This window comes from Mastigoproctus giganteus, chromosome 2 (genome assembly GCF_048544385.1).
Source record: "Mastigoproctus giganteus isolate SK-2022 chromosome 2, ASM4854438v1, whole genome shotgun sequence".
NCBI classification, from domain to species: domain Eukaryota; kingdom Metazoa; phylum Arthropoda; class Arachnida; order Uropygi; family Thelyphonidae; genus Mastigoproctus; species Mastigoproctus giganteus.
In genome coordinates this window covers 224581433-224608498 of record NC_143576.1, presented here as the reverse complement: position 1 = coordinate 224608498, position 27066 = coordinate 224581433, and the positions used below count along the sequence as shown (strand labels likewise).

Here is a 27066-nt window from a genome sequence, read left to right as displayed (position 1 = left end):
TTCCAGCAGGAATTTTTATTAATACATTGATTTATTTTTGTTGCCTAGTGATAAAACATGAAATAATTTAAAAGCATTTTAAGATGCAATTTGTGTTTCAGAAATTTGTTTTGAATCACTGCAAGGTTTCTTGTATTGTAAAATAATGAAGTTGACTGTGCTATTATTTAAATTAGGACAGAAATGTAGTCTTTCCTTTTATCATGCATTTCAAATTTTCTACTACCATATATTCATTGTCTTATATTTTGATATATCAGTTTTGTTCTAGTCATTTTTTTTGTTTTGTGATCCACCTAACTTCATTTGTATAACATTTAAATTTCATTATCCAGATTTGCTATCTAGCTAAACATTTCATAGCATGTTGCGATAAACTCCTGGGAAATGTTTGACCAAATTCTGTATATTTGGTATTCCCGAAGTATAAGACCTTGCATTTTATAGTATTAAAACATAGCTGCCACTTTTCTGGCCATTTTCATCCAAGTCATCCTGAAGGAGTGCTGCTTTGGTGCTGATCATTAACCACTCTCTCCCAATCATGATATCGCCGTAGCCTAGTGGTCAGGTGCGTGGGTGCATAAGTACACGTGCCTTGAGTGACCGGGGTTTAAGCCTGTGACTTCTGAATACGGTGCTGTTTCTTGTATTCTGTCTATCTTGTGAACTCTTCTGACCATTTGGTCGTCCTGGAGTATAAACAGAAAATTTATTTATTTTTATTTGTAAATTTTGACTTCATGCCTTATATTCGTTCTTTAGTGTCATTTAAGAAAATCAGATACAACAGTAGTCCCAGTAGCTATCCTTGGAGGAACCCACCTTCTAATTTAGTCTAATTTGAAGAGTAATCATTAATCACAGTCCTCTGCCTCCTGCCCTGCATTCACCCTGCAGTCTATCTAAGAACCTTACCCATGATCCCAATGTCCTTATATAATAATCCTTGTGTAGTATTGAGTCAAATATCTTTCTAAAATCTGAATAAAGAATGTCAGTATCATTTCTTTCATCTAGCTTCTGTGTGCAGTTCATTAATTTTCTAGCTAATTTTAAAAATTGATGAACAATTGCTATACACATTTGAACACCTGATGACATAGTGAAAGAATGATAGACTGAAATGACTGTCTCTGCATCTGTTGAATAATAAAGTTAATGACTGCTACTTTTGTAACAGTCATTCATTATAAAAAAAAATGCATTATCAAAGTTAATGTGAATAATTAAAAATAACTATAACAAGAATTCAGAAAATTCTTTATACATTTAAATTTCTTATTTCTTAAGATCTGGCATAGCCTGCATATAGTAAATATGCATCTGTCATTTGTATGCAAAATCAGCTTGTAGGAAAAACTGCATTTTTTAAGTTATGGTTGGTACAGATTTAAAATGGTTTTTACGGCTGGCTACTAGATAGTCCACTCTTCTGAACCTCTTGGTAACATTTTAGGAAGAATCTGGATTACCTAGTGTATAATCTTGTTGCCTGTCAAACTGGAGAAGTCCAAATAGTGTGTTTGGGGTTGGGGGACTTGGTTGAGGCTATACTAAAGAAGTGGGTGTATCTTGCTGTATGCCATATCTAAAAAGTTTCATCAGTTCATACAACTTGGTCTCCCTCCCCAAGACTTTTGTTTCATCAACATCAGTTTGTCATAGATAGTTAGACTTATCTACCAAGAGAATAAAACCTCCCAAAACTTCCTAATTCATATCATAAATATGGGTGGTCTCAGTTCTGATATTAAGATATCCACTACCATCTGTAATCTCACAGGTCACACTTTTTCTGACACACGATTATTGGTTGAATCAACCAACACTCATCTTATTTGTTCTTATTATTTGCCCTGTGATTCCTGCTTGGTACTTGTCTGCTTTGATATTCCTTGCCAGAGGGTTAATAACATTTTAAATTTTAGCAATAACATTTTAAAACAATTAATTTATTAATGCATACATATTAAGAAATGACTATTTACATGATGCGCACAATATATTGTACACTTTTAAGAATTACGTCATTAAATATTTGGCTATTTTTTGTTGTACATTGGATTTTACTGTACACCTGAGCCGACCGTGCTAGCTCTTTTTGATCTTTTTTCGCCTAAAATCTCTTTAGGCAACAAAAGATAAAAAAAAAAAATTGGCAGAAAAGATCATTCTGCCAAATTCATTTGTTACCTCTGTCATTATCTTAACTCTACAAGTCACTCTGAAATGTTTGACTTTCTCCAAACTAACTTTCCTAAGTGAGGTAATTTCCCTTGGTTATTTTAGTGTGTGATTCATAATTCCAGCTGGCTTCAGTTTTATAGTTGTATGTATCCTGCTGGTAGAGATTCTGCAGCTTTTTCTATTACTAATGACCTTAAACAACTTATTCCATTTATCTGTGGTAACTTTATAATATTTAAAACACAAGACTGGACTTAATTTGTAAATAAATTTTCTGTGTAGAGAAGAAAAACGTTTTTACTATGTGAAAATACAGTCGCTTGGAACTCTTCCCAAGATTGCTTAATGTCTTGTAGTAGTTCATTCCTCTCATCACTGTTAATTAGCGTTTTAGCAAAACCTGCTTTTGCAAAACAATTCTTAATTGTTGTTTCTATGCACATTTGCAAATCTATAATAGAATCTATAGGTTGGTCGCTTTCTATTCTCAGTATAATTTTTTTCAGTATGCACCTTCCGTAGTGCATTTCAAATTCTTGATAATGCCTTGGTCCATTGGCTGCAATTTACACAAGGTATTCCGAGGGAAGAAAACAAGCTTGTAAGGTTTGAAATTACTGAATGAAGGTGGGCAGAAGTCAGTCTCTTGTTAAGCAAACATTTAAAACATAGACATGTTTCATCAACATTTAATGTCTTTTGACTCAGTAGTCTTCCATAATTTTTTGCAAAACTATTTCTTTCCAATGGGTATAGCCTTTTTCAATTGCAACTCCATTTTCAGCAGAAATAACTTTTTATTTAATATAAATAAATAAAAAGAAAAAGAAAGTTATTTTTATAAAAAGAAACAACTTTTTATAAAATGACGAGTAAGCCATGGCACTCTTTAAATTTCTCCAGCCAACCAGCACTGGCTTGGAATATTTTATGCCCCAGAAAAGATGCATACTCCATAGCCTTTTCTTTTATTAATGGCCCTGATATCGGCAAATTTTGGTCTTGAATCAACTTCATTCACTTAAAAATGTTTCATCTTCAAACAGGCATAATTTCGCACACTTCCGATTAGATCTTGCTTCCTCAAACAGTTTGAAAATAGAAACAGAGTTTTTCAGAATTGTTAACACACTGCTGGCAGGAATAACAAATTTTAAAGCAATTTCTTTTCTTTTTTTTTAATGCCCTGATCTACACTACTAAGCACTTCCACTTTTTCACACTACACTCAAGAATTTCCACTTAGACACTAAGATTACTTGCAGAGCAGCTAAAACAAAACTGATTTAGGGACCACTTATATCTACCATGTAATCAGAGACAGGTGAAATTTAGTGATAAGTGTAGATGACTCATTTCTTTGAAACAACAGATGAATTTCAGGGATAAAGGAAAATCACTCTCTCCTAATTCTCTAATAGGATGCTTACAGTAGAAAACAGGTTGACCAGAGCCAATGGCTGTGGACACATAGATAGTAGTTGACCAGCGAGACTTCTTGGTACAGTAATGTATAGGTTGTATCAGTTTTACTTTTTCCTTTTAGCCATTGCTGACCCACTGCTGGGCAAAGGCCTCTCTCAAAGCCTTCCATCTTTTCCTATTCCTCGCTGTAGTTGGCCAGTTTCCTCCTGCAGGGGTTTACAGGCACCACTAAATTGTAGAATGTTTTTGCTCTTAATTCATCAATAATTTTTTAAATAAAGAGCAAATAAAATTTATAATGCACTGCTCTGCTCAGGAGTTGAATTGAAAAATTTTACAAAGTGGAACACTCATTAATAAAATATCTTATTTTTAATAATCATTACCAATATATAGGATGAACTCAAACAGAATTCCATTGTACTCAACCCATTCTGAGCCCTGGCTGTACTAATAACAGAAATATATACAGAAGTAAGCTTACATGAAGCAAACATCAGATTACTGCTTTACTACTTGTAAATGAAAAACATGCACATTTTGATTGTGTAATGCCAACTGATTTAGGTAACAGAAGTAAAGATGGGCATGCATATTATGACAAGTAGCACAAGTTTATCATAGTGTAATTGTATTTTTGCAACACCTAGCAAGTGTAATGGTGACCCCTGCTTTGGTCAGGACCCATAGGTTAGGAATCACTGTACCGCTCTGGGAGCAAAGTGGAGGAGAAATTGTTGAAGATAAACATAAGAAAGGCACCTGAGGTGGATGGGATCTATCCAGTTATATTGAAGGAGGCAGTAAAGGAAGCAAGCAAACCCTTAGGCATAATTATGAGAGCATCCTTTGACTCAGGGTACCTTCCCTAGGGTCACATTTGCACACTGGAGATGTGCAAATGTGACCCCAATTCATAAAGGAGGATCAAAGGGCGACACAAGTAATTACAGACCTGTTAGTTTAGCTTCTGTTCCAGGGAAATTAATGGAGGCACTGGTTAAAGAAGCATTGCAGGATCATCTAGACAAGACTTCAGTTATAGCTCTGACTCAGCATGGTTTTGTTAAGGGGAAGTCTTGTGTGACCAATTTGATATAGGCGTCTCCGTAGTCAGGTGGGCAGGAGCAGCAGTGCGTAGCACACGCTTCTTGATTAGACCGGGGTTCGACACTTGACCACCAAATACGGAGGATGTGGAAAGGTCAGGGAATGACCACCACATATCCCCAGAGCAATATGGCCTTAGTGGCTAATGCTCCTAAAAACCAAATAACAAACAAACAACAATAACAAAACCAATTTGATTGGATACTATGATGTGGTCACAAAGGAACTGGATGGAAAGAATAATTTTGATATCATATATTTAGATCTTAGAAAGACTTTTGATATTGTTGCACATGTAAGACTGCTGCACAGATTGGAGCAGTGTGGCATTGGAGGCAAATTGCTGCTATGGATAAAGGGATGGTTGAGTGGGAAAAGACAGAGAGTGGTAATCAATGGACACTGCTCTTCGTGGACTAATGTTATTAGTGAGTCCCTCAGGGTTCAGTGTTGGGTCCATTGTTGTTTTCTATATTTATTAATGATATTGATGTTGGTATATCAGGCTTAATGTCCAAATTTGCAGAAGATACGAAGGTTGGCAGGGTTGTTAATGACAGTACGCTGCTGCAACAGGATCTAGAAAAGTTGAGCAGATGGGCTGAGAGGTGGCAACTGAAGTTTAACATTGACAAATGTAAAGTACTGCATATGGGAAGCAGTAACCCCAGAGTAACATATCAGCTTTCATTCTCTACCACTGACAGTGGTAGAGAATGAAAAGGACCTAGGGGTAATTGTGCAGGTAGATATGAAGTTTTCTGAGCAGCATGGTGACTTGTCGATGATATACAGGAATTTTTTTAGCAAGGATAAGGAGGTGATTATCCCTTTGTATAAGGCAATGGTCAGGCCATACCTTGAGTACTGTATACAGGCCTGGAGGCCTCAATTTAGGAAGGATGTAGAGCTGCTGGAGTGAGTGCAGAAAAGGGCAACAAAATTAATGAATGGAACAAAGGGTTGCTCTTACGAATAAAGGTTTAAGTTTTGCAAATTACAGTGCCTGGAGATTAGGCACCTGCGAGGTGATCTGATTGAGGTGTATAAAGCCTTGAATGGTTTGAGCATGCTCAATGCTGATGGGATTCTTCCTCCTGCTCAGAATAATCGTCTGAGAGTGAATAAATTCAAATTGAGGAAAGAGAGTTGTAGGATAGATGTGCGGAAGTTTTCCTTTAACCACCGTGTCATTGATTGCTGGAACAAACTTCCATCTGTCATTGTAGAAGTGTTGATAGCTTAAATAGATTCAAGGCAGAACTAGACAAACATTTGGAGCAAGTGGATGGGTGAAATTAGAAAGTTTTTTTTTTTTTTTTTTTTTGGCTGATTGTATATAAGCTTGCTTTCTTGCATCATGTGCCTTTACTAATGCTAACATGACAGAGGTTATAAAAATTCAAAATCCATCGGAAGAAGTTGATGATTCTCCTCCCCTTCCTCCCATTCCACTTAGGGAGGAAACTATACCTTTATGCTGGTGTGGACAAAAAATTTTTGTCTATATCAATGTCTGGTACTGACATGTCAGACTAAGGAGCAGCATGGATAACAGTTCTTTTGTTTTCTCTCACTGTTCTGGGTATCACAAGAATTGAGAGAGCATGTTAGCCAGTTATAAGTTTAAAATAATTTAATTTTACTGCTAAAGGAACACAGATTTTGAAATTTTTAATGTTTTATATGTGATCTCTAGTTAATTTAATTTTCAAATTAAATTAAAAATTTCATTACTAATTGTCAGTTATGTTTATCATAATTCCTAACTGCAGAATACACAAACAGGAGAAAATATTTTTTCCCTTGTATAATTAAGGTACAGGAACTAAGTAGGTTATTCATCATTATTATTATTTCATATTATTATTTATATTATATCTGTATAATAATAATGTAATAATATTATTATTTCAGTTTCCCACTATGGAAAATTACTTCATATTTTTCCTGCTTTATGTTCTAAAATAAAAACTTACGTAATATCTGAGTGAATGCGACGGCTTTAAAACAATTCAAAAATAAACCATACTGAGAAAATATCTAGAGATCCTTGTTAATTACAGTTTAGAAACTATTATTACACTGAAATGTGTTTTAGATTTTTTTTTGTTCTCAGATTTTTTTTGTTACACATGTCTTTCTTAATCCTTTCATGAGTGGGTTTCTTGACTGTGTGTATCTGGGCTTTCTATAGTGAGTTTTGCGTGCACTCCCCTAGAGCCCACATGTGAAAAATGTAAATTGTGTTCACTCTTGAAAAGGTTAATAGAGTATTTCAATATATTTATTTCAAAATGTATGAGCCTAATTTAATGAGAGCTATAGATTTTATTATTGTATTGTCAACTTTCTATAATTTAAGTCTTATTTCAATATGTTTCTGAAATAATTTACAGTATATATTATTTTCTTTAGAATGGATTTAAATGTCATACAACATCAGAATCCCATCAGCGGCAGCTTCTACTCTTTGCTGAAAATCCTGATAAATATATAGACCACTTTTCAAAGTATGTCACTGAAATTTGATTTTGAATAATTTAATGGTGTACTTACATGATATAGTAAAACTACTAAAGCTAATGTGATAAATTTTATTAACATAATAGAAGTTTATAGTGTTGTAATTACATTGATTTACTTTTTTCAGGGAGTTCTTGGATAGCTTTATGGAGCTGCTTAGGAGAAGATTTGGTGAGTATTTATGTGTGTCAGGTTCCTAATTTTAGATTTCTATTTTTATATAATGCAGTTCTTTCCTCAAAATAAGAGCAACCAGATTGGAGAGCACCCCTCTCCAATCTGGTTGCTCTTAAAAGCTTGGCAACTAGACATCTAGACATCTTAGAGGAACCTAGTTGAGGTATATAAGATCCTGAAGGTGATCAGTAAAATGAACAAGGGCAATACATTTTCATTGATATGGACCATAAATGTAAAATCTTAGGGAGTACCAAAAAGCTGGATCTCATGGACATTGAAATAAATTTCCTGTCTGGTGGGTTGAGGTAAAGTTCAAAGTAGAATTAGATAATCACTTTTTAATTACAGGGAAAGTATGAGTGTTTGGAGAAATTTTTTCTCTTCTTTTATTTATTTATTTTTGGCAGATGTTGAATAAGTCTGCTTCCTTGTGTCATTTAGCCATTCTAAAGCTCACATAGCATCTACCAGGTAGATGCTACATAGATAAAAAAAAATAATAATATATACATATGTATATATATGTATACATACACATATATACATATATGTATACATACACCGATGAGTCAAAACATTATGACCAGCGAGTTGTTATGCAAATTGAAGTAACTACAGGTGAACTACGTGCATGGGTCGGGACACGGTATAAAAAACACTTGATATTGAGCTCCATTAATCAGTGTTAACGGATTGTTCTTGTTCTTCAGATGGGAAAGGCAGCTGACTTAAGCGAGTTTGAAAAAGGCCAAATTGTAATGGCCAGATGACTGGGTCAGAGCATATCCGAAACGGCATGGCTGGTGGGATGCTCATGATCAGCTGTGGTTAGTACCTACTGAAAGTGGTCCGAGGTGGGAAAACCCATGAACTGTTGGACAACCACGGCTCATCGATGCTCGAGGTGAGTGACGGCTCTCCCAGCTGGTACGTGGCAACAGAAGGGTGACTGTGGTGTGCAACTCACCGGTAATTGGAATGCTGGTGACAGGAGTAATGTGTCACAATACACAGTACATCGAACCCTGCTGAAAATGGGGCTGCATAGCCGCAGGCTGCTTTGAGTGCCCATGCTAACCACGGTTGACCAGTGACAGTGCCGACAATGGGCACGCAAGCATCGAAACTGGACCTTGATCCAGTTTCAATGAAGATCATCTTCATCGAATTGGAAGAAGGTCATCTGGTCCAGTGAATCACATTTCCTGTTGCATCATGTGGACGGCCGGGTATGTGTGCATCGTTTACCTGGGGAAGTGATAGAGCCTCGATGCACCGTGGCACAAAAACAAGCCTATGGCGGTGATGTTCTGCTGGGATACCCTTGGCATAATAGATAACATGTAAATGCCCTTAAATGGATTTTGTGCGTGTGAGAGAGAGAGAAAGAAAAGATTAATGTTTATGCAAGTTTGTTTTTATATTTAATTTACTTTCAGGGACAAAGAGGGTCCATTCCAATCAAGTTTACCAAGAATATATTGCTGATCGCCATCATTTGCACATGAATTCTACACAATGGGAAACACTAACAGACTTTGTACAGTGGTTGGGTAGAGAGGGCTTTTGTGTTGTAGATCATACAGAAAAAGGATGGTTTATTAGGTATGACTGAAATTTTGTTTGTTATAAAATATTTCAGATAGTATTTTAAAACCATGTATTATAAAGAATTATGTTAATTGTGTTAGTATCTTGATAATCTTTGGTCTCATTAAAAAAATATTAACTATCCAAGGACTTATTACATAATTTTATGGATAAATAATGGAGGAATCCTCATTGTTCATCATAGTTAAAGAGGTAAACTGCAGCCATTATCAACCCACTGCAGGATGGAAGCCTCCTCAACAATTCATGCTGAGGGAAATGGACCATAAACTGCTATGCTGGTCCAGTGTGGGTTGGCAGATCAACCGTATTTAGCAGTCAGGGGCTTGAACCCTGATCTACTCAAAGAGCGTGTGCTATTGCACTCCCGCTCCTGACCACTCGTCTATTATGGCCGATTCATCATAGTTATTAGCATTAGCATTAGCATTAGCAGAGGCATATGATGCAAGAAAGCAAGCTTATTCAGCATCAGCCAAAAAAAACAAAAAAAAAACCCACTCCCATTTCACCCCTCCGTTCGTTCGAAATACCTGTCCAGTTGAGCTTTAAATTTGTTTAGGCTATCAACTTCAACAACCAGTGATGGAAGTCGGTTCCACCAACCAACCACCCGCTGGCCAAAGGCAAATTTCCGCACATCTATCCGACATCCGTCCTTCCTCAATTTGAATTTATGCCCTCTGAGGTGATTATTCTGAGAAAGATGAAGAATCCCATTGGCATTGAGCATGCTCAAACCATTCAAAGCCTTATACACCTCTATCAGATCACCTCGCCGGTGCCTAGTCTCCAGACTCTGTAATTTGCAAAACTTAAGCCTTTCTTCGTAAGAGCAACCCTTTGTTCCATTTACTAATCTTGTTGCCCTTCTCTGTACCCGTTCCAGCAGCTCTACATCCTTCTTGAAATGAGGCCTCCAGACCTGTATACAGTACTCAAGATGTGGCCTTACCATTGCCTTATACAATGGAATAATCACCTCCTTATCCCTGCTAGAAAAATTCCTGTATATCATTGACAAGACACCATGAGCTACTCTTGCAGCTCGTCTGCACTGCTCAGAGAACTTCATATCTGCCTGCACAATTACCCCCAGGTCCTTTTCATTCTCCACCACTGTCAGTGTAGTACCGCAGAGTTGATACGTTGCTCTGGGGTTACTGTTTCCCATATGCAGCACTTTACATTTGTCGATGTTAAACCTCATTTGCCACCTCTCAGCCCATCTGTTCAACCTGTCCAGATCCTGTTGCAGCAGCATAGCGTCAGTATTGTCCTTAACGACCCTGCCAACCTTTGTATCATCTGCAAACTTGGACATTAAACTTGATATCCCATCATCAATATCATTCATAAACACCGAAAACAACAACGGACCCAACACTGAACCTTGAGGAACTCCACTAATAACATTAGTCCACGTTGAGCAGTGTCCATTGATTACCACTCTCTGTCTTCTGCCACTCAACCATCCCCTTATCCATAGCAGCAATTTGCCTCCAATGCCACACTGCTCCAATTTGTGCAGCAGTCTTCCATGTGCAACAGTATCAAAAGCCTTTCTAAGATCCAAATATATAATATCAAAGTTATTCCCTGCATCCAGTTCTTTTGTGACTACATCATAGTATCCAATCAAATTGGTCAGGCAAGACCTGCCCTTAACAAAACCATGCTGCGTCTGAGCTATAACTGAATTCTTGTCTAGATGATCCTGCAGTGCTTCTTTAACCAGTGCCTCCATTAATTTACCTGGAACAGAAGTTAAACTAACAGGTCTATAATTACTTGTGTCAGCCTTTGAACCTCCTTTGTGAATTGGGGTCACATTTGCACATCTCCAGTCCATAGGTACCTCCCCTGAGTCCAAGGAAGCTCTCATAATTATGGCTAAGGGTTTGCTTACTTCCTTTGCTGCCTCCTTTAATATAACTGGATAGATCCCATCCACCCCAGGTGCCTTTTTTATGTTTATCCCCAACAATCTCTCCTCCACTTTCCTCTCAGTTATTACAAAATCATCCAGCTCACTGCCAATGTTTACTTTACCTACATCATTCTCCTTCCTGAATAACTCCTCATGCGTGAATGTAGATGCAAAATACTCGTTTAGATTGTTAGCCACCTGAGCAGGATCCTCAACTGTTGAACCATCAATATCCAGTGGACCAATCTGATTCATCCCTTTCCTTTTCGAGTTCAAGTATGTAAAGAACTCTTTTCTGTTTTTCTTTGCATCCTTTGCCAAGGATTTTTCATAGTCTGCCTTTGCCTGCCTAATCTCCTTTGTGACTTGGTTACAGACCAACTTATATCTATCATAGGCTTCCATGTCACCCATTAATTTGTATGTATCCCATGCATTTTTCTTCTCTGCCACATGTCTCATTAGTTCATCTGACAACCATTTAGGCCTAAACCTTGAACAATATTTCTTAGTTGGTATGTAAAGCCTGGTAGCCTCCAAGATTAGTTCCTTGAATGCTTCCCATTTTGAGTTTGCTGTTGGTAACATCATCAGTTGGTCCCACTGTATAGAATTTAAATACTGTCTCAGACCATCATAGTCGCCTTTACGAAAACAAAAACCCTTCCCTTTACCTCTGATGGTAGTTACCTCCTTGAGTAAATCCCACTTCAACACACTGTGATCACTGCCACCTAGTGGTTCATTTATCTGCAGGTTCTTAATGCATGAGGAATCACTACTGATAATCAGATCAAGAGTATTGCTCCCTCTCGTTGCCTCACGAACATGCTGATGTAGAAAACAATCATCCAATAAATCCACAAAAGCCTTGCTAGTGTGCGAGTGACCAACCCACAAATTCCAGTCAATATCTGGGAAATTAAAGTCCCCCATTATAAGACTCTCTGATTTACTGGCCCACTCTATTTCCCTGTACAATATCTTATTATACTCATCAGAGTCATTAGGCCTATAGCACACTCCTACTCTCAATTTTGATTTCCCTATGCTTATGTCACACCAAACTGACTCGACGCTGCCCTGTCCATCGATGTCGACTGGCTTCACTTCCTTGGACTTTGTGTTTCTTAATTAATAGCATAACCCCTCCTCCCCTCCTGTCCTGTCTATCCTTTCTATACACATTGTATTCCCCAAATTCCAGTTCCGCATGTTCCTATAACCGCAATGTACAATAGAGCTGATCAACCTCTGTATGTATTGACTTGCGTATGACATGTATTGCATGAAAGATACATTCCAAAGGCAAAAGAAACTTTTATTTATGTGTAAAAAGCACACATTCTTTAAGATTACTTTTATTAAAGTATAAAAATATTACTAAACAGAAGAACAATTGGCTGCTCAACTCCTTCCTCACTCTGTATATATCTTTCCCTCTCTCCCACATAACATTCATATTCCTGAGTTTGCAACTGTTTTTCTTAGTATAAACTTCATGTAACATAAGCTATGAATAAACAAAAAAGTGCCAATTTCTAAAAGGACTGCAGCCTTACTTTTCTTAAAGAAATGATTTTCAGTTCTTTTATTTGATTTTCTTTCTCTTTGTAAAGTCCTTTGTAACAGGAAATTACATTTAAAGAGATCAAACCACCCATAACTGGCATTAAAAGCTTCTTCATCCATACTTTTGGCAAACGTTTGCTTTACACGTGTATGCAAACTTCATTAGAAAATTTGTATTAATTTCCTTAATAATATTAAGAAGGATATTAAGTCATCTGAAGATACTTTTTAGCTTTTTTAAATTATTCAGGAAAATATTTAAATAATTGAAAGTAACATTAAGGTTTCAATGAAATTTATAAGAAATTTTGAGAAATTCTCGATAAATACACCAAACAAAATGATTTACCAGCAATATGATCTGATGTGAGCTGATAGGACTGTATTATGCACATTGTAGACAAATGGCAATGAATTAATGAAATGGTGAACAGTTGGGTGATGAACAAGGATTTCCTTAATTTACATAGTTTTTTTAAGCATTTTTGACAGGAATTTATAATGCATTTTGCATAATGATTTAAATTTTCATCCAGACAAAATCCAAGCAGTGTATGTATTAGAATATTATGATTACATTAACTGCTTGAATTTTTGTTGTTAATTTCTGACACTTCTGGACAAAAATGAAGACTTGTGATGCAGTAGATAAGGTTTTTCATCCAACATATACCAAAATTTTGCTTATTCACACTGGAAAAAAATCACTGGACAAAAAATTCTATCTACTGCACTATGAACCTTTACACGGTGCCAAAGTTCAATGTGGTGTACAACAATGCCTTTTGGTGTCAATGGCATTTACTCTTTTGAGCATCTGCCCAGTACATAATTACAACATTTTTAATACAAGAGTTAACATAGTTTCCTCAAGTATGTAGACGGCATGTAGTTTCAGCAAGATGGTATCTGTAACTGCTGTAAGACAGCTGTTTCCCAGTCATGTTATATCCAGGAAAAGCAAGGTCCACATTGATCACTTACACTCGCTATTGCCAAGAATAATCAGAATTCCAGTCGAAATGCTGTGCAATGTGTATGTGCCTAAAACTGGAGGAGTGTGTGCCGAGATAAAAGACATTTAAGATGTCATCTTTAAAAAATTGAAGGATGGTTTCAGGATAGATGTGTGGAAGTTTTGCCTTCAGCCAGCAGGTAGTTAATGTGGGAACAAACTTTCATCTGCTGTTGTGAAAGTGGGTAGTTTGAATAAATTGAGAGAATTAGACAAACTATTGGAAGGGATGGACAGGTGATGTAGGAAGAATTTTTTTTTTTTTGGCTGATTTTTTGGCTAAATGATGCAAGAAGCAAGCTTTATAAGTTTGCTTCTTGCATCATTTCCCACTAATAATACTAAATAAAATGCTTTTCTCTTTACCTTTTGGTATGTTTATAATTGCTTAAATAATTTTTGAGTTTTTATAATCGCCCATTTGTTTGCTGAACCATATTTTGAGTTATTTACTCTTAGAATGGTATCAAATTCTAAGTAAGATTAAGTATTTACAGATACAGGGCAGTTCTTGCTTTACAAGTTTTTGCTTTACGAGTTCCCGGGTTTACGAGGTTTTTTTTCCTAAGTATCAACAAAATTGAAAATATGAACATTAATTGCAAAAAATGAATGTTAAACATTCATAAATACTGCATTCCAAACCACGTGCATAGCTATACAGTACAGTGTACCCCACTTTATGATATTAATCAGTTCCAGAGACACCATCATATCGTTAAAATATCATAATGTGAACATGCGCCTCCGTAGCAAGGTGGGAAGGAGCAGCAGTGCGTAGCACACGCTTCTTGATTAGACCGGGGTTCGAGCCCATCACCACCAAATACGGAGGATGCGGAAAGGTCAGGGAATGACCACCGCATATCCCGGAGCAATATGGCCTTAGTTGCTAATGCTCCTAAAAAAAAAAACCCCCAAATAACATAATGTTTTTTGGTAATTCGTTTCAAGATCTCGGAATTTGAAATTTTCGCTGTATAACTAAGCTATTTATCTCTCTAAAATATAATTTTTAAGGTCACGAGCATGACCTTAAGGCCATATAAAAGGTCGTGAGCATGGTTTGTAAATTGTACAGGTCGACCATCACTAATCCAGCAGCGTTGGGACCTGTGGGGTGCTGGATTAGTGAGTTTGCTGGATCACCGGTGGTTATTTTAGCACATACATTTTATCTAACAGCTAACCACCTCCTTCTACCTTTTAACACGTTGACTGCCAAGCTAGTTTAAGAAAAAAATTTCCCTGGGGCCAAAAATATTTAGGAAATAATTTGATTAGTAATTCTAAAATAAATATTGTCATGTCAGTGTTGTCGTTTTTTTCGCTTAAAATATTAAAAAAAAAAAAAAAAAAAAACTTCTTGATAAGCCATGTCGGCCACATACGTGTGGCACTATTATGGCATACATACGGAGGTCGTTTGTGATTAGTTTATTGCACACGCAGCGAGCGCTGCAACAAAACTAATTACGATAAAATAAACTCTCAAACATCGCAATAAGTTTGTCAGTATTGTTAGAGATTTTGTGAAAACAAGTTTGTTAGCACACTGTATTATCCATCATATTGTGTTGTGTTTTTCTGCAAGTTTGTATAAGTGTGTTGTAAAAAAAAAAAAAAAAAAAAATCTAAAAAGAAATGGCTAAAAGAAAATTACTAAGATAAGTGGAACTGAGAGAAATTGCTGGAATTTACAATTAAGCAGAGTTAAACTTCTCACAAACACACCGCTGTCGAGTTTTTTTCAGAAGTTCAACTTTATCTGTTATGGACAATGTAAGGTGTTTGAGCTTTACACCACTAGAGGCACTTCCTTTATGCATCGGAACCATGGCTGGGGCTAAATGTGAGCATGTTATAATAATAAATGCAGAAAAACAAGTGGAAATGGCATGCCAGTGTTTACGAGTTCGCACCAACAGCTGATGCTGCCACCAAAACAGTAGTGGCAGGTCTGTGCGCTGACCTGGGAAATTTGAAATTACATTCGCATAAATTATGTTCGAATTAGCGATGGAACCGGATTACTGGTGGCCAGATTAGTGATGGTCGACCTGTATTAGTTACCAATTCAAATCATTAAAATGCACTACACTTTCATCATTATCATATATGTTCCGTTATAAGAATCAATTTTAAACGCCTTTGTGATATTTTTCTAAAGCACGTTTCTGGAGGTCATGACCATAAAACAATAAAAACAATTTGCGCTTTCTGGTTTATTGGGCTTTTCTGTTACTGCAAGCAATTATAAACAGGTAGTAAACTTGATCCTCTTGCATTTGCAAAAATACCAATAGCTGGAATTGTGTGGCTTTTTACGTTATTATGGTGAAATGTGTTTCCCCTTTACTGAAATGTTCAATTGTATAAAAAACGTAAATAAATTTTCAGAACCTTCTCTTCATTCCTTTTTTTTTTTAAGATTCGTAAACTTGTTAATTCGCACAAATCATGTTAGTTGCAATTTGTGTGTTCTGTTAAAAAATGCTTATGCATGCAATCGTGAAATTTATAATTAAAAGCGAAGATTATCTTGAAACATTTCTGAAGAAGACATCTCCTTGTGCAACAAACCAACGAGTGCCGAGCCAATAATGAGTGATCAACAAGTGTGCATTTAGTTGATGATGAAGAAGAATAAACATTCTTTAACATTTGTAAGTCGTAAATTATTTCTCTATTATTATAATTTGCTTGATTTTACAGGCTATGTTTTAATTTCTTTGGATAAATCAATCATTCTTTAAACATAACCTAATTAGCTAACTAATTTCATTGTTGAGAACGTAACCCCTATTTTTAACCTTATGTCTATGGGAAATAAATTCCCGCTTTACAAGTGCATGCTAGGAATGAATTAACTCGTAAAGTCGAGAACTACCTGTATTGACATATACACACTCACAAGAAACTTGTACTTGCTCTGTATCATAGCATTTATTGCTTTGCTGGAGTAGTAATAAATAAATAAAATAATGCCAATAGCTTAATAAAAAAAAAGTAACAATTTTGCATTGGTATTTTGACATTAAACCATTCTGCTTGCTCTGGAGTAACTCGCAGTGCATTCAAAAGTAATTTATTTCTACAGTTTATTGAAAATTATATAAAAATCTCTCTTGTAAAGTCTCTGTTGAATGGGTGAAAATATGCTACAAAGTTGGCAATATCTTGTATGTAATTTTACACAACTGCTAGTGGGTTAAAGAAGCAATAACAAAATTTGCCAAATTGATCATTTAGATATGATCTTTTTCATGTCTGCCCAAATTTATTATAATCTCGCTTTCTATTTTGTAATTTTGAATAAAAATCTTACAATCGGAAAATTTTGGAATCCATAATGATCTTTTTATTGGCTTTCATTTGATGAATGATTCAAGTAAAAAAAAAGCCATATTATACAGGGTAATTATAAAGTCCTTGTGCAGTTTTAAATTTTCATAACTTCAGTTCTCTACATGATAAAATCAATCTATAAAAAGTGAAAGAATTTATTACAGTTTTACATACATTTATTCTTGGGATTGTTAATTCTGAACATGTCTTGCAGTAAAGGATTGTTCTACAGATGCCACACTTTCTTCACTTATACTTGGCCTACCAGATCGTGGTTTATCATTGACGGAACCTCTTTCTTTAAACTTTTTCATCCAGTTAGTTATGGAATTCGTGTGTTGTGCATCATTGTTGTAATAGGTTCTAAATGTTTTTTGTACTGTGATTACAGACTTTAACTCAGCCAACCACAGACATAATTTACTTTCTCTTCTATTGAAGCCATTTGGTCAAGCTTAATTCTGCAAAAAATAATAATAATAAAATTTTTGCTAAACTATAATAAAATAAATGAATCACTCTCAGTACATACTAAACTTCACTAAATTACATTTCTAACATTTTATTACAGATTGATTTTATCATGTATAAAATGGAAGTTATGAAAATTTAAAACTGCACAAGGACTTTATAATGACCCTGTATTATTACACTAAACAAGCCAGATAATTTAATAAACACAAATTATTGGTCTTGAATTATAAAGTACATTAGCAGTTTAGGCAGATGAACTGTCAAATAAGTGTCATGCAGGTAATGTGATTGTATTAGTAATGTATACTAGAGGAAGATGATGAATTGGTAGTGTCATTTAATTATACATCCTTCATAATGAATTTTGGAGAAACTGGCCATAAAAAATAAATTTAATGTATATGTTCTTTTTCAGCTACATTGATAAAGATCCAGATACAATTCAGCGACAGAAGGCTTTAGCAAAGAAGGAAAAAATGGATATGGATGATCAAGAACGAATGGATAAATTTCTACAGCTACAGGTAAAATATTTAAATCATCTAATTATAACCCAAGAGTTATACAATAGGAATTAATTTATTCCTCATTATTATAATTTCCATATTACAGTGCCATTCTTTTTCAACCATAGATAAAATGCCTTTCAGTTATGTTGACTCTGAATGAAATCTACCTTTTTGTGACATTATCTTGATATAGTTAAAAAACTTACACTTGTGTCATGATATTTAACCATAGTTTTTAAACTGAATGGTCACAGCTGAGCACAGCTTTATATGTCATGTTTGAAACTGCAAGTTGCCAAAAAATATACACTCCATTATTAACAGTGAGTGTCATGTCGGACTCCCTTAAATCACTATGGTTGTAAAATTACTGCATCTTATATGACTGCCCCAGAGTATAAATAAAAAAAAAAAAAAAAATTAAGTTTCAAAAGCTCAATGTTTTCCAAAAATTTTATTGCCCTTCTTTAAGTTGTCTATTGAAAGCTATAATTTAATACAGAATGGAGGTAACTTGCAAAGGAAACACTTCACTGTGTTTGTGGAAAAATGGTTTATTAAGCTGAATTATAAATCAGTGGTTAACATTTAACTTTAAATTAAGAGATACCACACTTTCTGATCCCTCTTTGTGGGTTAGACTGGATTTAGAATTAAAGAGAACTTTTACTTACATTCCAAAAAACAATAAAATATTATTTCTTTTCTTTTTTTTTTTTTTTAACTTGGTTCTTTTTCACTTGGTGTGAGGAGAATGGCGATAGTACCAATCATGCTATCCACGAGGGCACTACACCTCACAACGGCTACTTTATCACTTTGACTTGCATGACCTGATGTAAATTATCACTGCCCTAATGTAAACATTCCAAAAAACTTAACTAACAAAATATTTGCTGACTGGGCTAGCCAGGTGGGTAAAGTGCCTGCTTGGCAACCCGAAGGTCCCGGGTTCGAATCCTGCCCTGGGCTTGGATCAGAGTAAACTGCAGAAACTTTGGGAGGTGCATTATGGCCACAGAGCCAACGTGCCAACAACTAAAGAAAAAAAAAACAAAAAAAATATGTATATATATTCTTAAACTTTATTAGATTATAGATTATGCAAGCTGACCACTACATACAATTTGCATAAAGTGATAATAAAGATCCCATGGTAGAACAAAGAATGAATTCTTTGTTGTACCATGAATTAAATAGATTTAAATTTAAACTGAATTAAATAGATTTAAACTTCACTCCAAATAGTAGTAGTAGTAGTAATGGAGGCATGTGATTCAAGAAAGCAAGCATATCAGCTTATGTAGCATCAGCTAAAAAAAAAAAAAAACAATTTCACACATCCATTCCCTCTAAAAGTTTGACCAGTTCCTCCTTGAATTTATTTAAGCTATCAATTTCCACAATGACAGATGGAAGTTTGTTCCAGCAGTTAACCACCTGCTGGCTAAAGACAAATATCTGCTCATCAGTTCTACAACTGTCTTTCCTCAATTTGAATTTATGCCCCCCTCAGGTTCGTAATCTGAACAAGTGGAAGAATCCCATCAGAATTCAGCTTGCTCAACCCATTCAAGGCCTTGTATAATACTAGGGGGTATCAAAAAGTTTGTACCCTGAACTAGATAAAACATCAGTAGGAAGATGCCATTTTTAATATAAGCTATCTACATATTCAATAACTAACATGTGAAATTTCATTCCCGTTTGTTTGTTTGTTATTTGGTTTTTAGGAGCATTAGCAACTAAGGCCATATTGCTCCGGGATATACGGTGGTCATTCCATGACCTTTCCGCATTCTCCATATTTGGTGGTGATGGGCTCGAACCCCGGTCTAATCAAGAAGCGTGTGCTACGCACTGCTGCTCCTTCCCACCTGGCTACGGAGGCGCCTTTCATTCCCGTAGGTGATCATATAAACAAAGGTGGAGCCCAGAATCTGAGGAAGGATGCTATGGTTGACAAATTGGCGTATTGAGCAGTGATCAAGTTCCTGCATTTGCAAGGCAAGGAAGCTCAGGAAATTGATCAAGAAATGAAAAATGTGTATGGGCAGAATTGTCCATCCTATGACACTGTGAAAAAATGGAAACTGAAGTTCCAGTGTGGTTGTACAAGTGCTTTTGACGAGCCAAGAGAAGGAAGGCCATCAATGTCCACAGACAGTGAGACGGTTGCAAAGATTGAGCAGCAGGTCTGAGTGACAGAGATGTGTGGCAATTCATTTCATCACAAATGCAGTAGGAATTAGTTATGGGTCTGCCCACAGCATTTTACTTGACCATCTGCACATGTCTAAGGTCTCTGCACAATGGGCTACAAGATTGCTGACGCCTTTGCCGAATGTTCTCGCCAAGTGTTGGATTTGTGTAATGCAGATGTCGAGAACTTTTCTCAACATTCTCCTGACCTAGCACAATCGGATTTCTCCTTGGTTTAAGAAATTAAGAAATCATTGCGTGGATGCTGCTTTGATTTGTCTCAGGAAATCATCAATGAAGTGGAATCATAGTTTCAGGCAAAAATTGCGGACTTCTATGATCAAGTTATTTAAAAATTGATCCATGGATGGGAGAAATGTGTTACTATACATGGAGAGTACATAGAAAAGGATTAAAGTTCCTTTGAAGTTTCAACTTTCTAGGGCTATTATTTCTAGGTAAGGATACAAACATTTTCATACCCCCTCGTACACCTCAATCAGATCACCTCTTCAGTGCTTAGTCTTCAGCCACTGCAATTTGCAGAACTTAAGCCTTTGTTGGTAAGAGAACCCCTTCGTTCCCCTCATCAATGTTGTTGCCCTTCTCTGTACGCTCAAGGAACTCTACATCCTTCCTAAAATGAGGCCTCCAGACCTGTATGCTTTAACCAAGGCATGGCCTGATCATTGCTTTATACAAAGGGATAATCACTTCCTTTTCCCTACTAACAACATTCCTGTATATCATTGACAATACCCCATAAAATGCTCTGGCAGCCTGTCTGCATTGCTCAGAAAATTTCATATCTGACTGCACAGTTACTTCCAGATCTTTTTCATTTTCTACCACCCTAAGTGTAGTACCACACATTTGGTGCGTTTCTCTGGGTTACGTCTACCCATATACAGTACTTTGCATTTGTCAACGTTAAACTTCAGTTGCCACTCTCAGCCCATCTGCCCAAATTTTCTAGATCCTGTTGCAGTAGCACACTGCCATTACTGTCATTAACAACCCTGCCAACCTTTGTATCATCTGCAAACTTTAACATTAAGCCTGATATGCCTTCATCAATATCATTGATAAATATACCAAACAACAGTGAGCCCAACCCCGAACCCTGGGGGACTCCACTAATAACATCAGTCTACGAAGAGTAGCGTCCATTGATTACCATCTGTCTTCTCCCATTCAACCATGCTTTTATCCATTGTAGCAACTCATACTACTCCAATTTGTACAGTAGTCTTCCATACGCAACACTCAGACCAGAATTTCCCTTAACATACCCATCCTGTGTCTGAATTATTACTGCAGACTTGTCTAGATGATCCTGCAATACATCTTTAACAAGTGACTCTATTATATTCCCCGGAAGAAAAGTTAAACTAACTGGTCTGTAATTACTCGTGTCACCCTTCGATTCCCCTTTGTTAATTGGGGATACAATTGCACATCTCCAGTCCATGGGGATTGCACCTGAGTCCAAGGATGCTCTCATAATTATGGTTTGCTTACTTCCTTTGTTGCCTCCTTTAATATAACTGGATAGATCCCATCCACCCCAGGTGCCTTAATAGTAATCGCAGCATGTGATGCAAGAAAGCCAGCGGATGAGCTTTTTTTATGTAAACCACAAACACGAGAGGTATTGGAACCTATAGTACTTAGTACCGTGCTTGGGTTGGAGGTTGAGAAAATGAAAGAAGATATTTGTTGACATTAGACTTGAACTTCTGTAGACTGTAATTTTCAGGAAATACGGACGAAGGAAGGTGATTCCAGAAAACGGCAGTTGAATGAATAACAAGGAAGATGAAAAGTTGGTTCTGTGAGTTTGAAGTTGGGCAGTAAATGAATGTTGGCTGGTGGCGGCACGTGTTTGGACTGTTTTGAAAGAGAGCATGGGAATTATAGAAGCCAATTCAGAAGAACAGTGCCTATGGAAGTATCTGTAGAAGAGGCATGCAGCAGAACAGTACATCTATGAGACGCGGAGTGGAGAGACTCTGTTAGAGACGAATCATTAGCATTAGTAGAGGCATTTGATGCATGAAAGCAAGCTTATGCAGCATCATTAATTAAGCTAACTGCCCTCTTCTGAACGGAAACAAGAAGCCTGAGAGAGGTTTTGGGGGCACCACCCCAGATGTGGGAACAATATTCCATGGTAGGGTGGATTTGTTATTTGTAAAGAGCGAATAGCTGTTTGGAAGAAAAGTAACGCCGAGAGCGAAAGAGAACCAAGTTTTTTAGATGCAGAGGAAGCAATATTTGTAATGTGTTTGTGCCAAGAGAGATTAGAAGTCAGGGTAATCCCCAAAAGAGATATATCATTTTGCCTAGAAATCAGAGTGTCGCCAAAGATAAGCTTATGTAGCTCGGCCAAAAAAAATATTAAATAAATAAATAAATTCACACAACCATGCCCTCTAAATGTTTGTCCAATTCCTCCTTAAATTTATTCAACCTATCAACTCCCACAACAACAGATGGAAGTTTGTTCCACAATTAATCAACCGCCGGCTAAAGGCAAATTTCTGCACATCTATTCTACAGCTGTCTTTCCTCAATTTGAATTTATGCCCCGTTAGGTTCGTAATCTGAACAAGTGGAAGAATCCCATCAGAATTCAGCGTGCTCAACCCATTCAAGGCCTTATACACCTCAAGCAGATCACCTCGCACGTGCCTAGTCACCAGCTGCTGCAATTTGCAGAACTTAAGCCTCTCTTGGTAAGAGGATCCCTTCATTCCCCTCACCAGTCTTGTTGCCCTTCTCTGTACACGCTCAAGCAAATCTACATCTTTCCTAAAACGAGGCCTCCAGACCTGTACGCAGTACTCAAAGCGTGGCTTGACCATTGCCTTATACAGAGGGACAATCACCTCCTTTACCCTGCTAGCAAAATTCCTGTATATCATTGACAAACCCCCATGACCTGCTCTGGCAGCCTGTCTGCATTGCTTAGAAAACTTCATACCTGACTGCACAATTACTCCCAGGTCTTTCATTTTCTGCCACCCTAAGTGTAGTACCACACAGTTGGTACATTCCTCTGGGGTTACTTCTACCCATATGCAGTATTTTGCATTTGTCAATGTTAAACTTCAGTTGCCACTTCTGAGCCATCTTCCCAAATTTTCTAGATCCTGTTGCAATAGCACACTGCCATTTCTGTCATTAACAACCCTGCCAATCTTCGTATCATCTGCAAACTTCGACACTAAGCCTGATATGCCTTCATCAATATCATTGATAAATATACAAAACAACAGTGAACCCAAAACCGAACCCTGTGGGACTCCACTATTAACATTAGTCCACGAAGAGCAGCACCTATTGATTACCACCCTGTCTTCTCCCATTCAACCATGCTTTTATCCATTGTAGCAACTTATCCTTAATACCATTCTGCTCCAATTTGTTCAGTAATCTTCCATGCGCAACAGTGTCAAGCTTTTCTGAAATCCAAGTATATGATATCAAAATTGTTTTTTGCATCCAGTTCCTTTGTAACCACATCATAATATCCAATCAGTTTGTCAGACAAGACTTTCCCTTAACAAACCCATGCTGTGTCTGAATTATTGCTGCAGTCTTGTCTAGATGATTCTGCAATGCATCTTTAACCAGTGACTCCATTATTTTACCCAGAACAGAAGTTAATACTAACTGGTCTGTAATTACTCGTGTAACCTTTCTTATGTTTAACTTCAATAATTTCTCCTCTACTTTGCTATCAGTTATTACAATATCTTTAAGCAACCTGTTATAGTTTGATAAACTTCTGGCATTTTCCTCCCTTTATAACTCCTCGTGTGAATGTAGATGCAAAATACTCATTCAGATTAGCATTAGTTGAGGTGTGACCTGACCATTTTCTTATACAAAGGTATAATCACCTCCTTGTCTCTGCTAGCAAAATTCCTATTTATCATTGACAAAACTCCATGACCTTCTCTGGCAGTCCGTCTGCACTGCTCAGAGAACTTCATATTCGACTGCACAATTACCCCCAGGTCTTTTTCATTCTCCACCTCCCTGAGCATAGTACCACACAGTTGGTACATTTCTCTTGGGTTACTGCAACCCATATGCAGTACTTTGCATTTGTCAATATTAAACTTCAGTTACCACTTCTCAGCCCATCTACCTAACTTTTTTAGATCCTGTTGCAGTAGCATGCTGTCTTTACTATCATTGACAACCCTGTTGACCTTTGTATCATCTGCAGACTTGGACATTAAGCCTGATATACCTTCATTGATATCATTGATGAATACAGAAAACAACAATGGACCCAACACTGAACCCTGGGACTCCACTAATAACATTAGTCCACGAAGAGCAGTGTCCATTGATTACCACTCTCTGTCTTATCCCACTCAACCATCCCTTTATCCATAGCAGCAATTTGCCTCCAATGCCACACTGCTCCAATTTGTGCAGCAGTCTTCCATGTGCAACAGTATCAACAGCTTTCCTGAAATCCAAGTATATGATATCAAAATTATTTTTTGTTATCCAGTTCCATTGTGACCACATTGTAGTATCCAATCAGATTGGTCAGACAAGACTTCCCCTTAACAAACCCATGCTGTGTCTGAATTATTATTGCAGTCTTGTCTAGGTGATCCTGCATCACTTCTTTAACCAGTAACTCCATTATTTTGCCTGGAACAGAAGTTAAACTATAACAGGTTTATAATTATTTGCGTCGCCCTTTGAATCCTCTTTGTAAATTGGGGATACATTTGTACAATTCCCAATCCGTGGGGGGCCTCCCCTGAATCAAAGGATGCTCTCATAATTATGGCTAAGGGTTTGCTTACTTCCCTCGCTGCCTCCTTCCATATAACTGGATAGATTCCATCTGCCCCAGGTGCCTTTTTATTTTTAACTTTAACAATTTCTCCTCCACTTTGCTCTTCGTTATTACAAGCTCTCTGTTAGAGTTTAGTAAACTTCTGTCCTCCCCTTCCTTACAGAATTCCTCATGTGTGAATGTAGATGCAAAATACTCATTCAGTTTGTCAGCTATCTGAGCAGGATCATCAACAGTCGAACTGCGAACATCAAGTGGACCAATCTGATTCATCCCTTTCCTTCTAGAGTGTACGTAAGTAAAGAAGCCTTTGTTGTTTTTCTTTGCATCCTTTGCCAAGCATTTCTCGTAAACAGCCTTCGCTTGCCTAACCTCGTTTGTGACTTGATTACAGACTAGCTTATATCTCTCATAGGCTTTTGTGTCACCTGCTAATTTATATGCATCCCACGCATTTTTCTTCTCTGCCATGAGCCTCAGTTCATCTGACATCCATTTAGGCCTAAATCTTGAACAGTATTTCTTAGTTGGTATGAAAAGCCTAGTAGCTTCCAAGATTAATTCCCTGAAGGCCTCCCATTTAGAATTCACTGTTTTTAACATCATCGGTTGATCCCACTGTATTGAATTCAAAAACTGCCTAAGACCATTGTAGTCACCTTTACGAAAACAAAAACCCTTCCCTTTACCCCTGATGGTAGTTTAGTTAAAGATTTACATCTTTAAGTAAATCCCACATCAGTAGACTGTGATCACTGTCACCTAGTGGTTCCTTTATCTACAAATTCCTAATGTATGCATCATCACTGCTGATAATCAGATCAAGAGTATTATCCCCTCTGGTTGCCCCTTGAACACACTATTGTAGAAAACAATCCTCCAATAAATCCACAAAAGTCTTGCTAGCATGCGAGTGACCAACCCACAAGGTCCAGTCAGTATCTGGAAAGTTAAAATCCATTACATGACATTCTGATTTACTGGCACACTATTTCTCTGCACAATTGTTCATCATTCTCATCAGAGTCATTAGGCCTATAACACACTCCTACTCTCATTTTCCCTTTCCCAGTGTTTATGTCACACCAAACTGCCTCACATTGTACTGTCCAACCAGATGCACTTCATTAGATTTTATGTGTTTCTTAACTAACAGCATAACCACTCCTCACTTCCTACTGTGTCTATCCTTTCCATGCACATTAGACTTGCCAAATTCCAATTCTGTACTGCTTATATCTGTGTGACACCATGTCTCTGATATCCCAACAAATCTGCCTTTGATGTCCATCAGCACTTCAAATTCATCAAATTTATTTACTATACTTCTAGCATTGGTGTACATGCAAGTATACATGCACCTGTCATTATCAGCTATATGAGCAAGGATCATCAACAGTTGAACAATCAATATCAAGTGGCCCAATCTGATTCATCCCCTTCCTTCTAGAGTTTATATAAGTAAAGAAGTCCTTGCTGTTTTTTGTTATTTTTTAAATAAATAATTTCTATGAAATTTGCTATTAGGCTTTTTTTGGAAATAATTGTAGAGCCATTCCTAATTTCATTAAAATTCGACAAATGGAAAGGAAGCTTTATTTTTTAATTATTATTCATATTTTGGGATATTTATTTACCAGCCAGTATAATGGATATTTATTTACCAGCCAGTTAATGACTCAACTCCAGATTCACTAACCTCAATTTTTTGATTCCTCCTTTATTTTCTCTATTTCTGAATCCTGGAAATTATAGCTGACTGAAGTGAAAGTAATGTGTGAACAAGGTTCCTCTTGTTTACCAACTTTTAACCTGTGCATGATACTTTTTTTTTTTTTTACAAGATCACCATAAAAAAAGGTGTGTGCACATTAAAAAACAAAGGTAGATAGTGTGTTCTATCAAATATATCAAAACCAAGGCTGTGTTGACAAATTTACCATTTACAGCATGGTATGTTAAGTTTTCAGTTTTGGGTTAGCTGTGTTTTGCGCTGAATTGGTGTGGATCCAACATTTGATGGTCTTAAATCATTCTAGCTGACTAATAACCAGTTTACAGAGGGATGTTGCATTTTTCTTTTTTCATTTTAGTTGATGTTCTTTCTGTTTCATTGGCTTTGTACAGTTAATATTTTTATTAT

General features: G+C 36.7%; 1 protein-coding gene across 3 annotated transcripts in view; it reads left to right on the top strand.

Annotated features, from left to right (window-relative positions):
• kin17 (kin17 DNA and RNA binding protein) overlaps window positions 1-27066 on the top strand; it is a 62034-nt gene that overhangs the window by 6435 nt on the left and 28533 nt on the right. For all 3 annotated transcript variants that reach the window (XM_090368997.1, XM_090368995.1, XM_090368996.1), the window contains exons 3-6: window positions 7144-7238; window positions 7379-7422; window positions 8871-9036; window positions 17797-17905. In XM_090368997.1, coding sequence (XP_090225123.1) covers window positions 7144-7238; window positions 7379-7422; window positions 8871-9036; window positions 17797-17905 — 414 coding nt within the window. The remainder of the gene's footprint in view (window positions 1-7143; window positions 7239-7378; window positions 7423-8870; window positions 9037-17796; window positions 17906-27066) is intronic.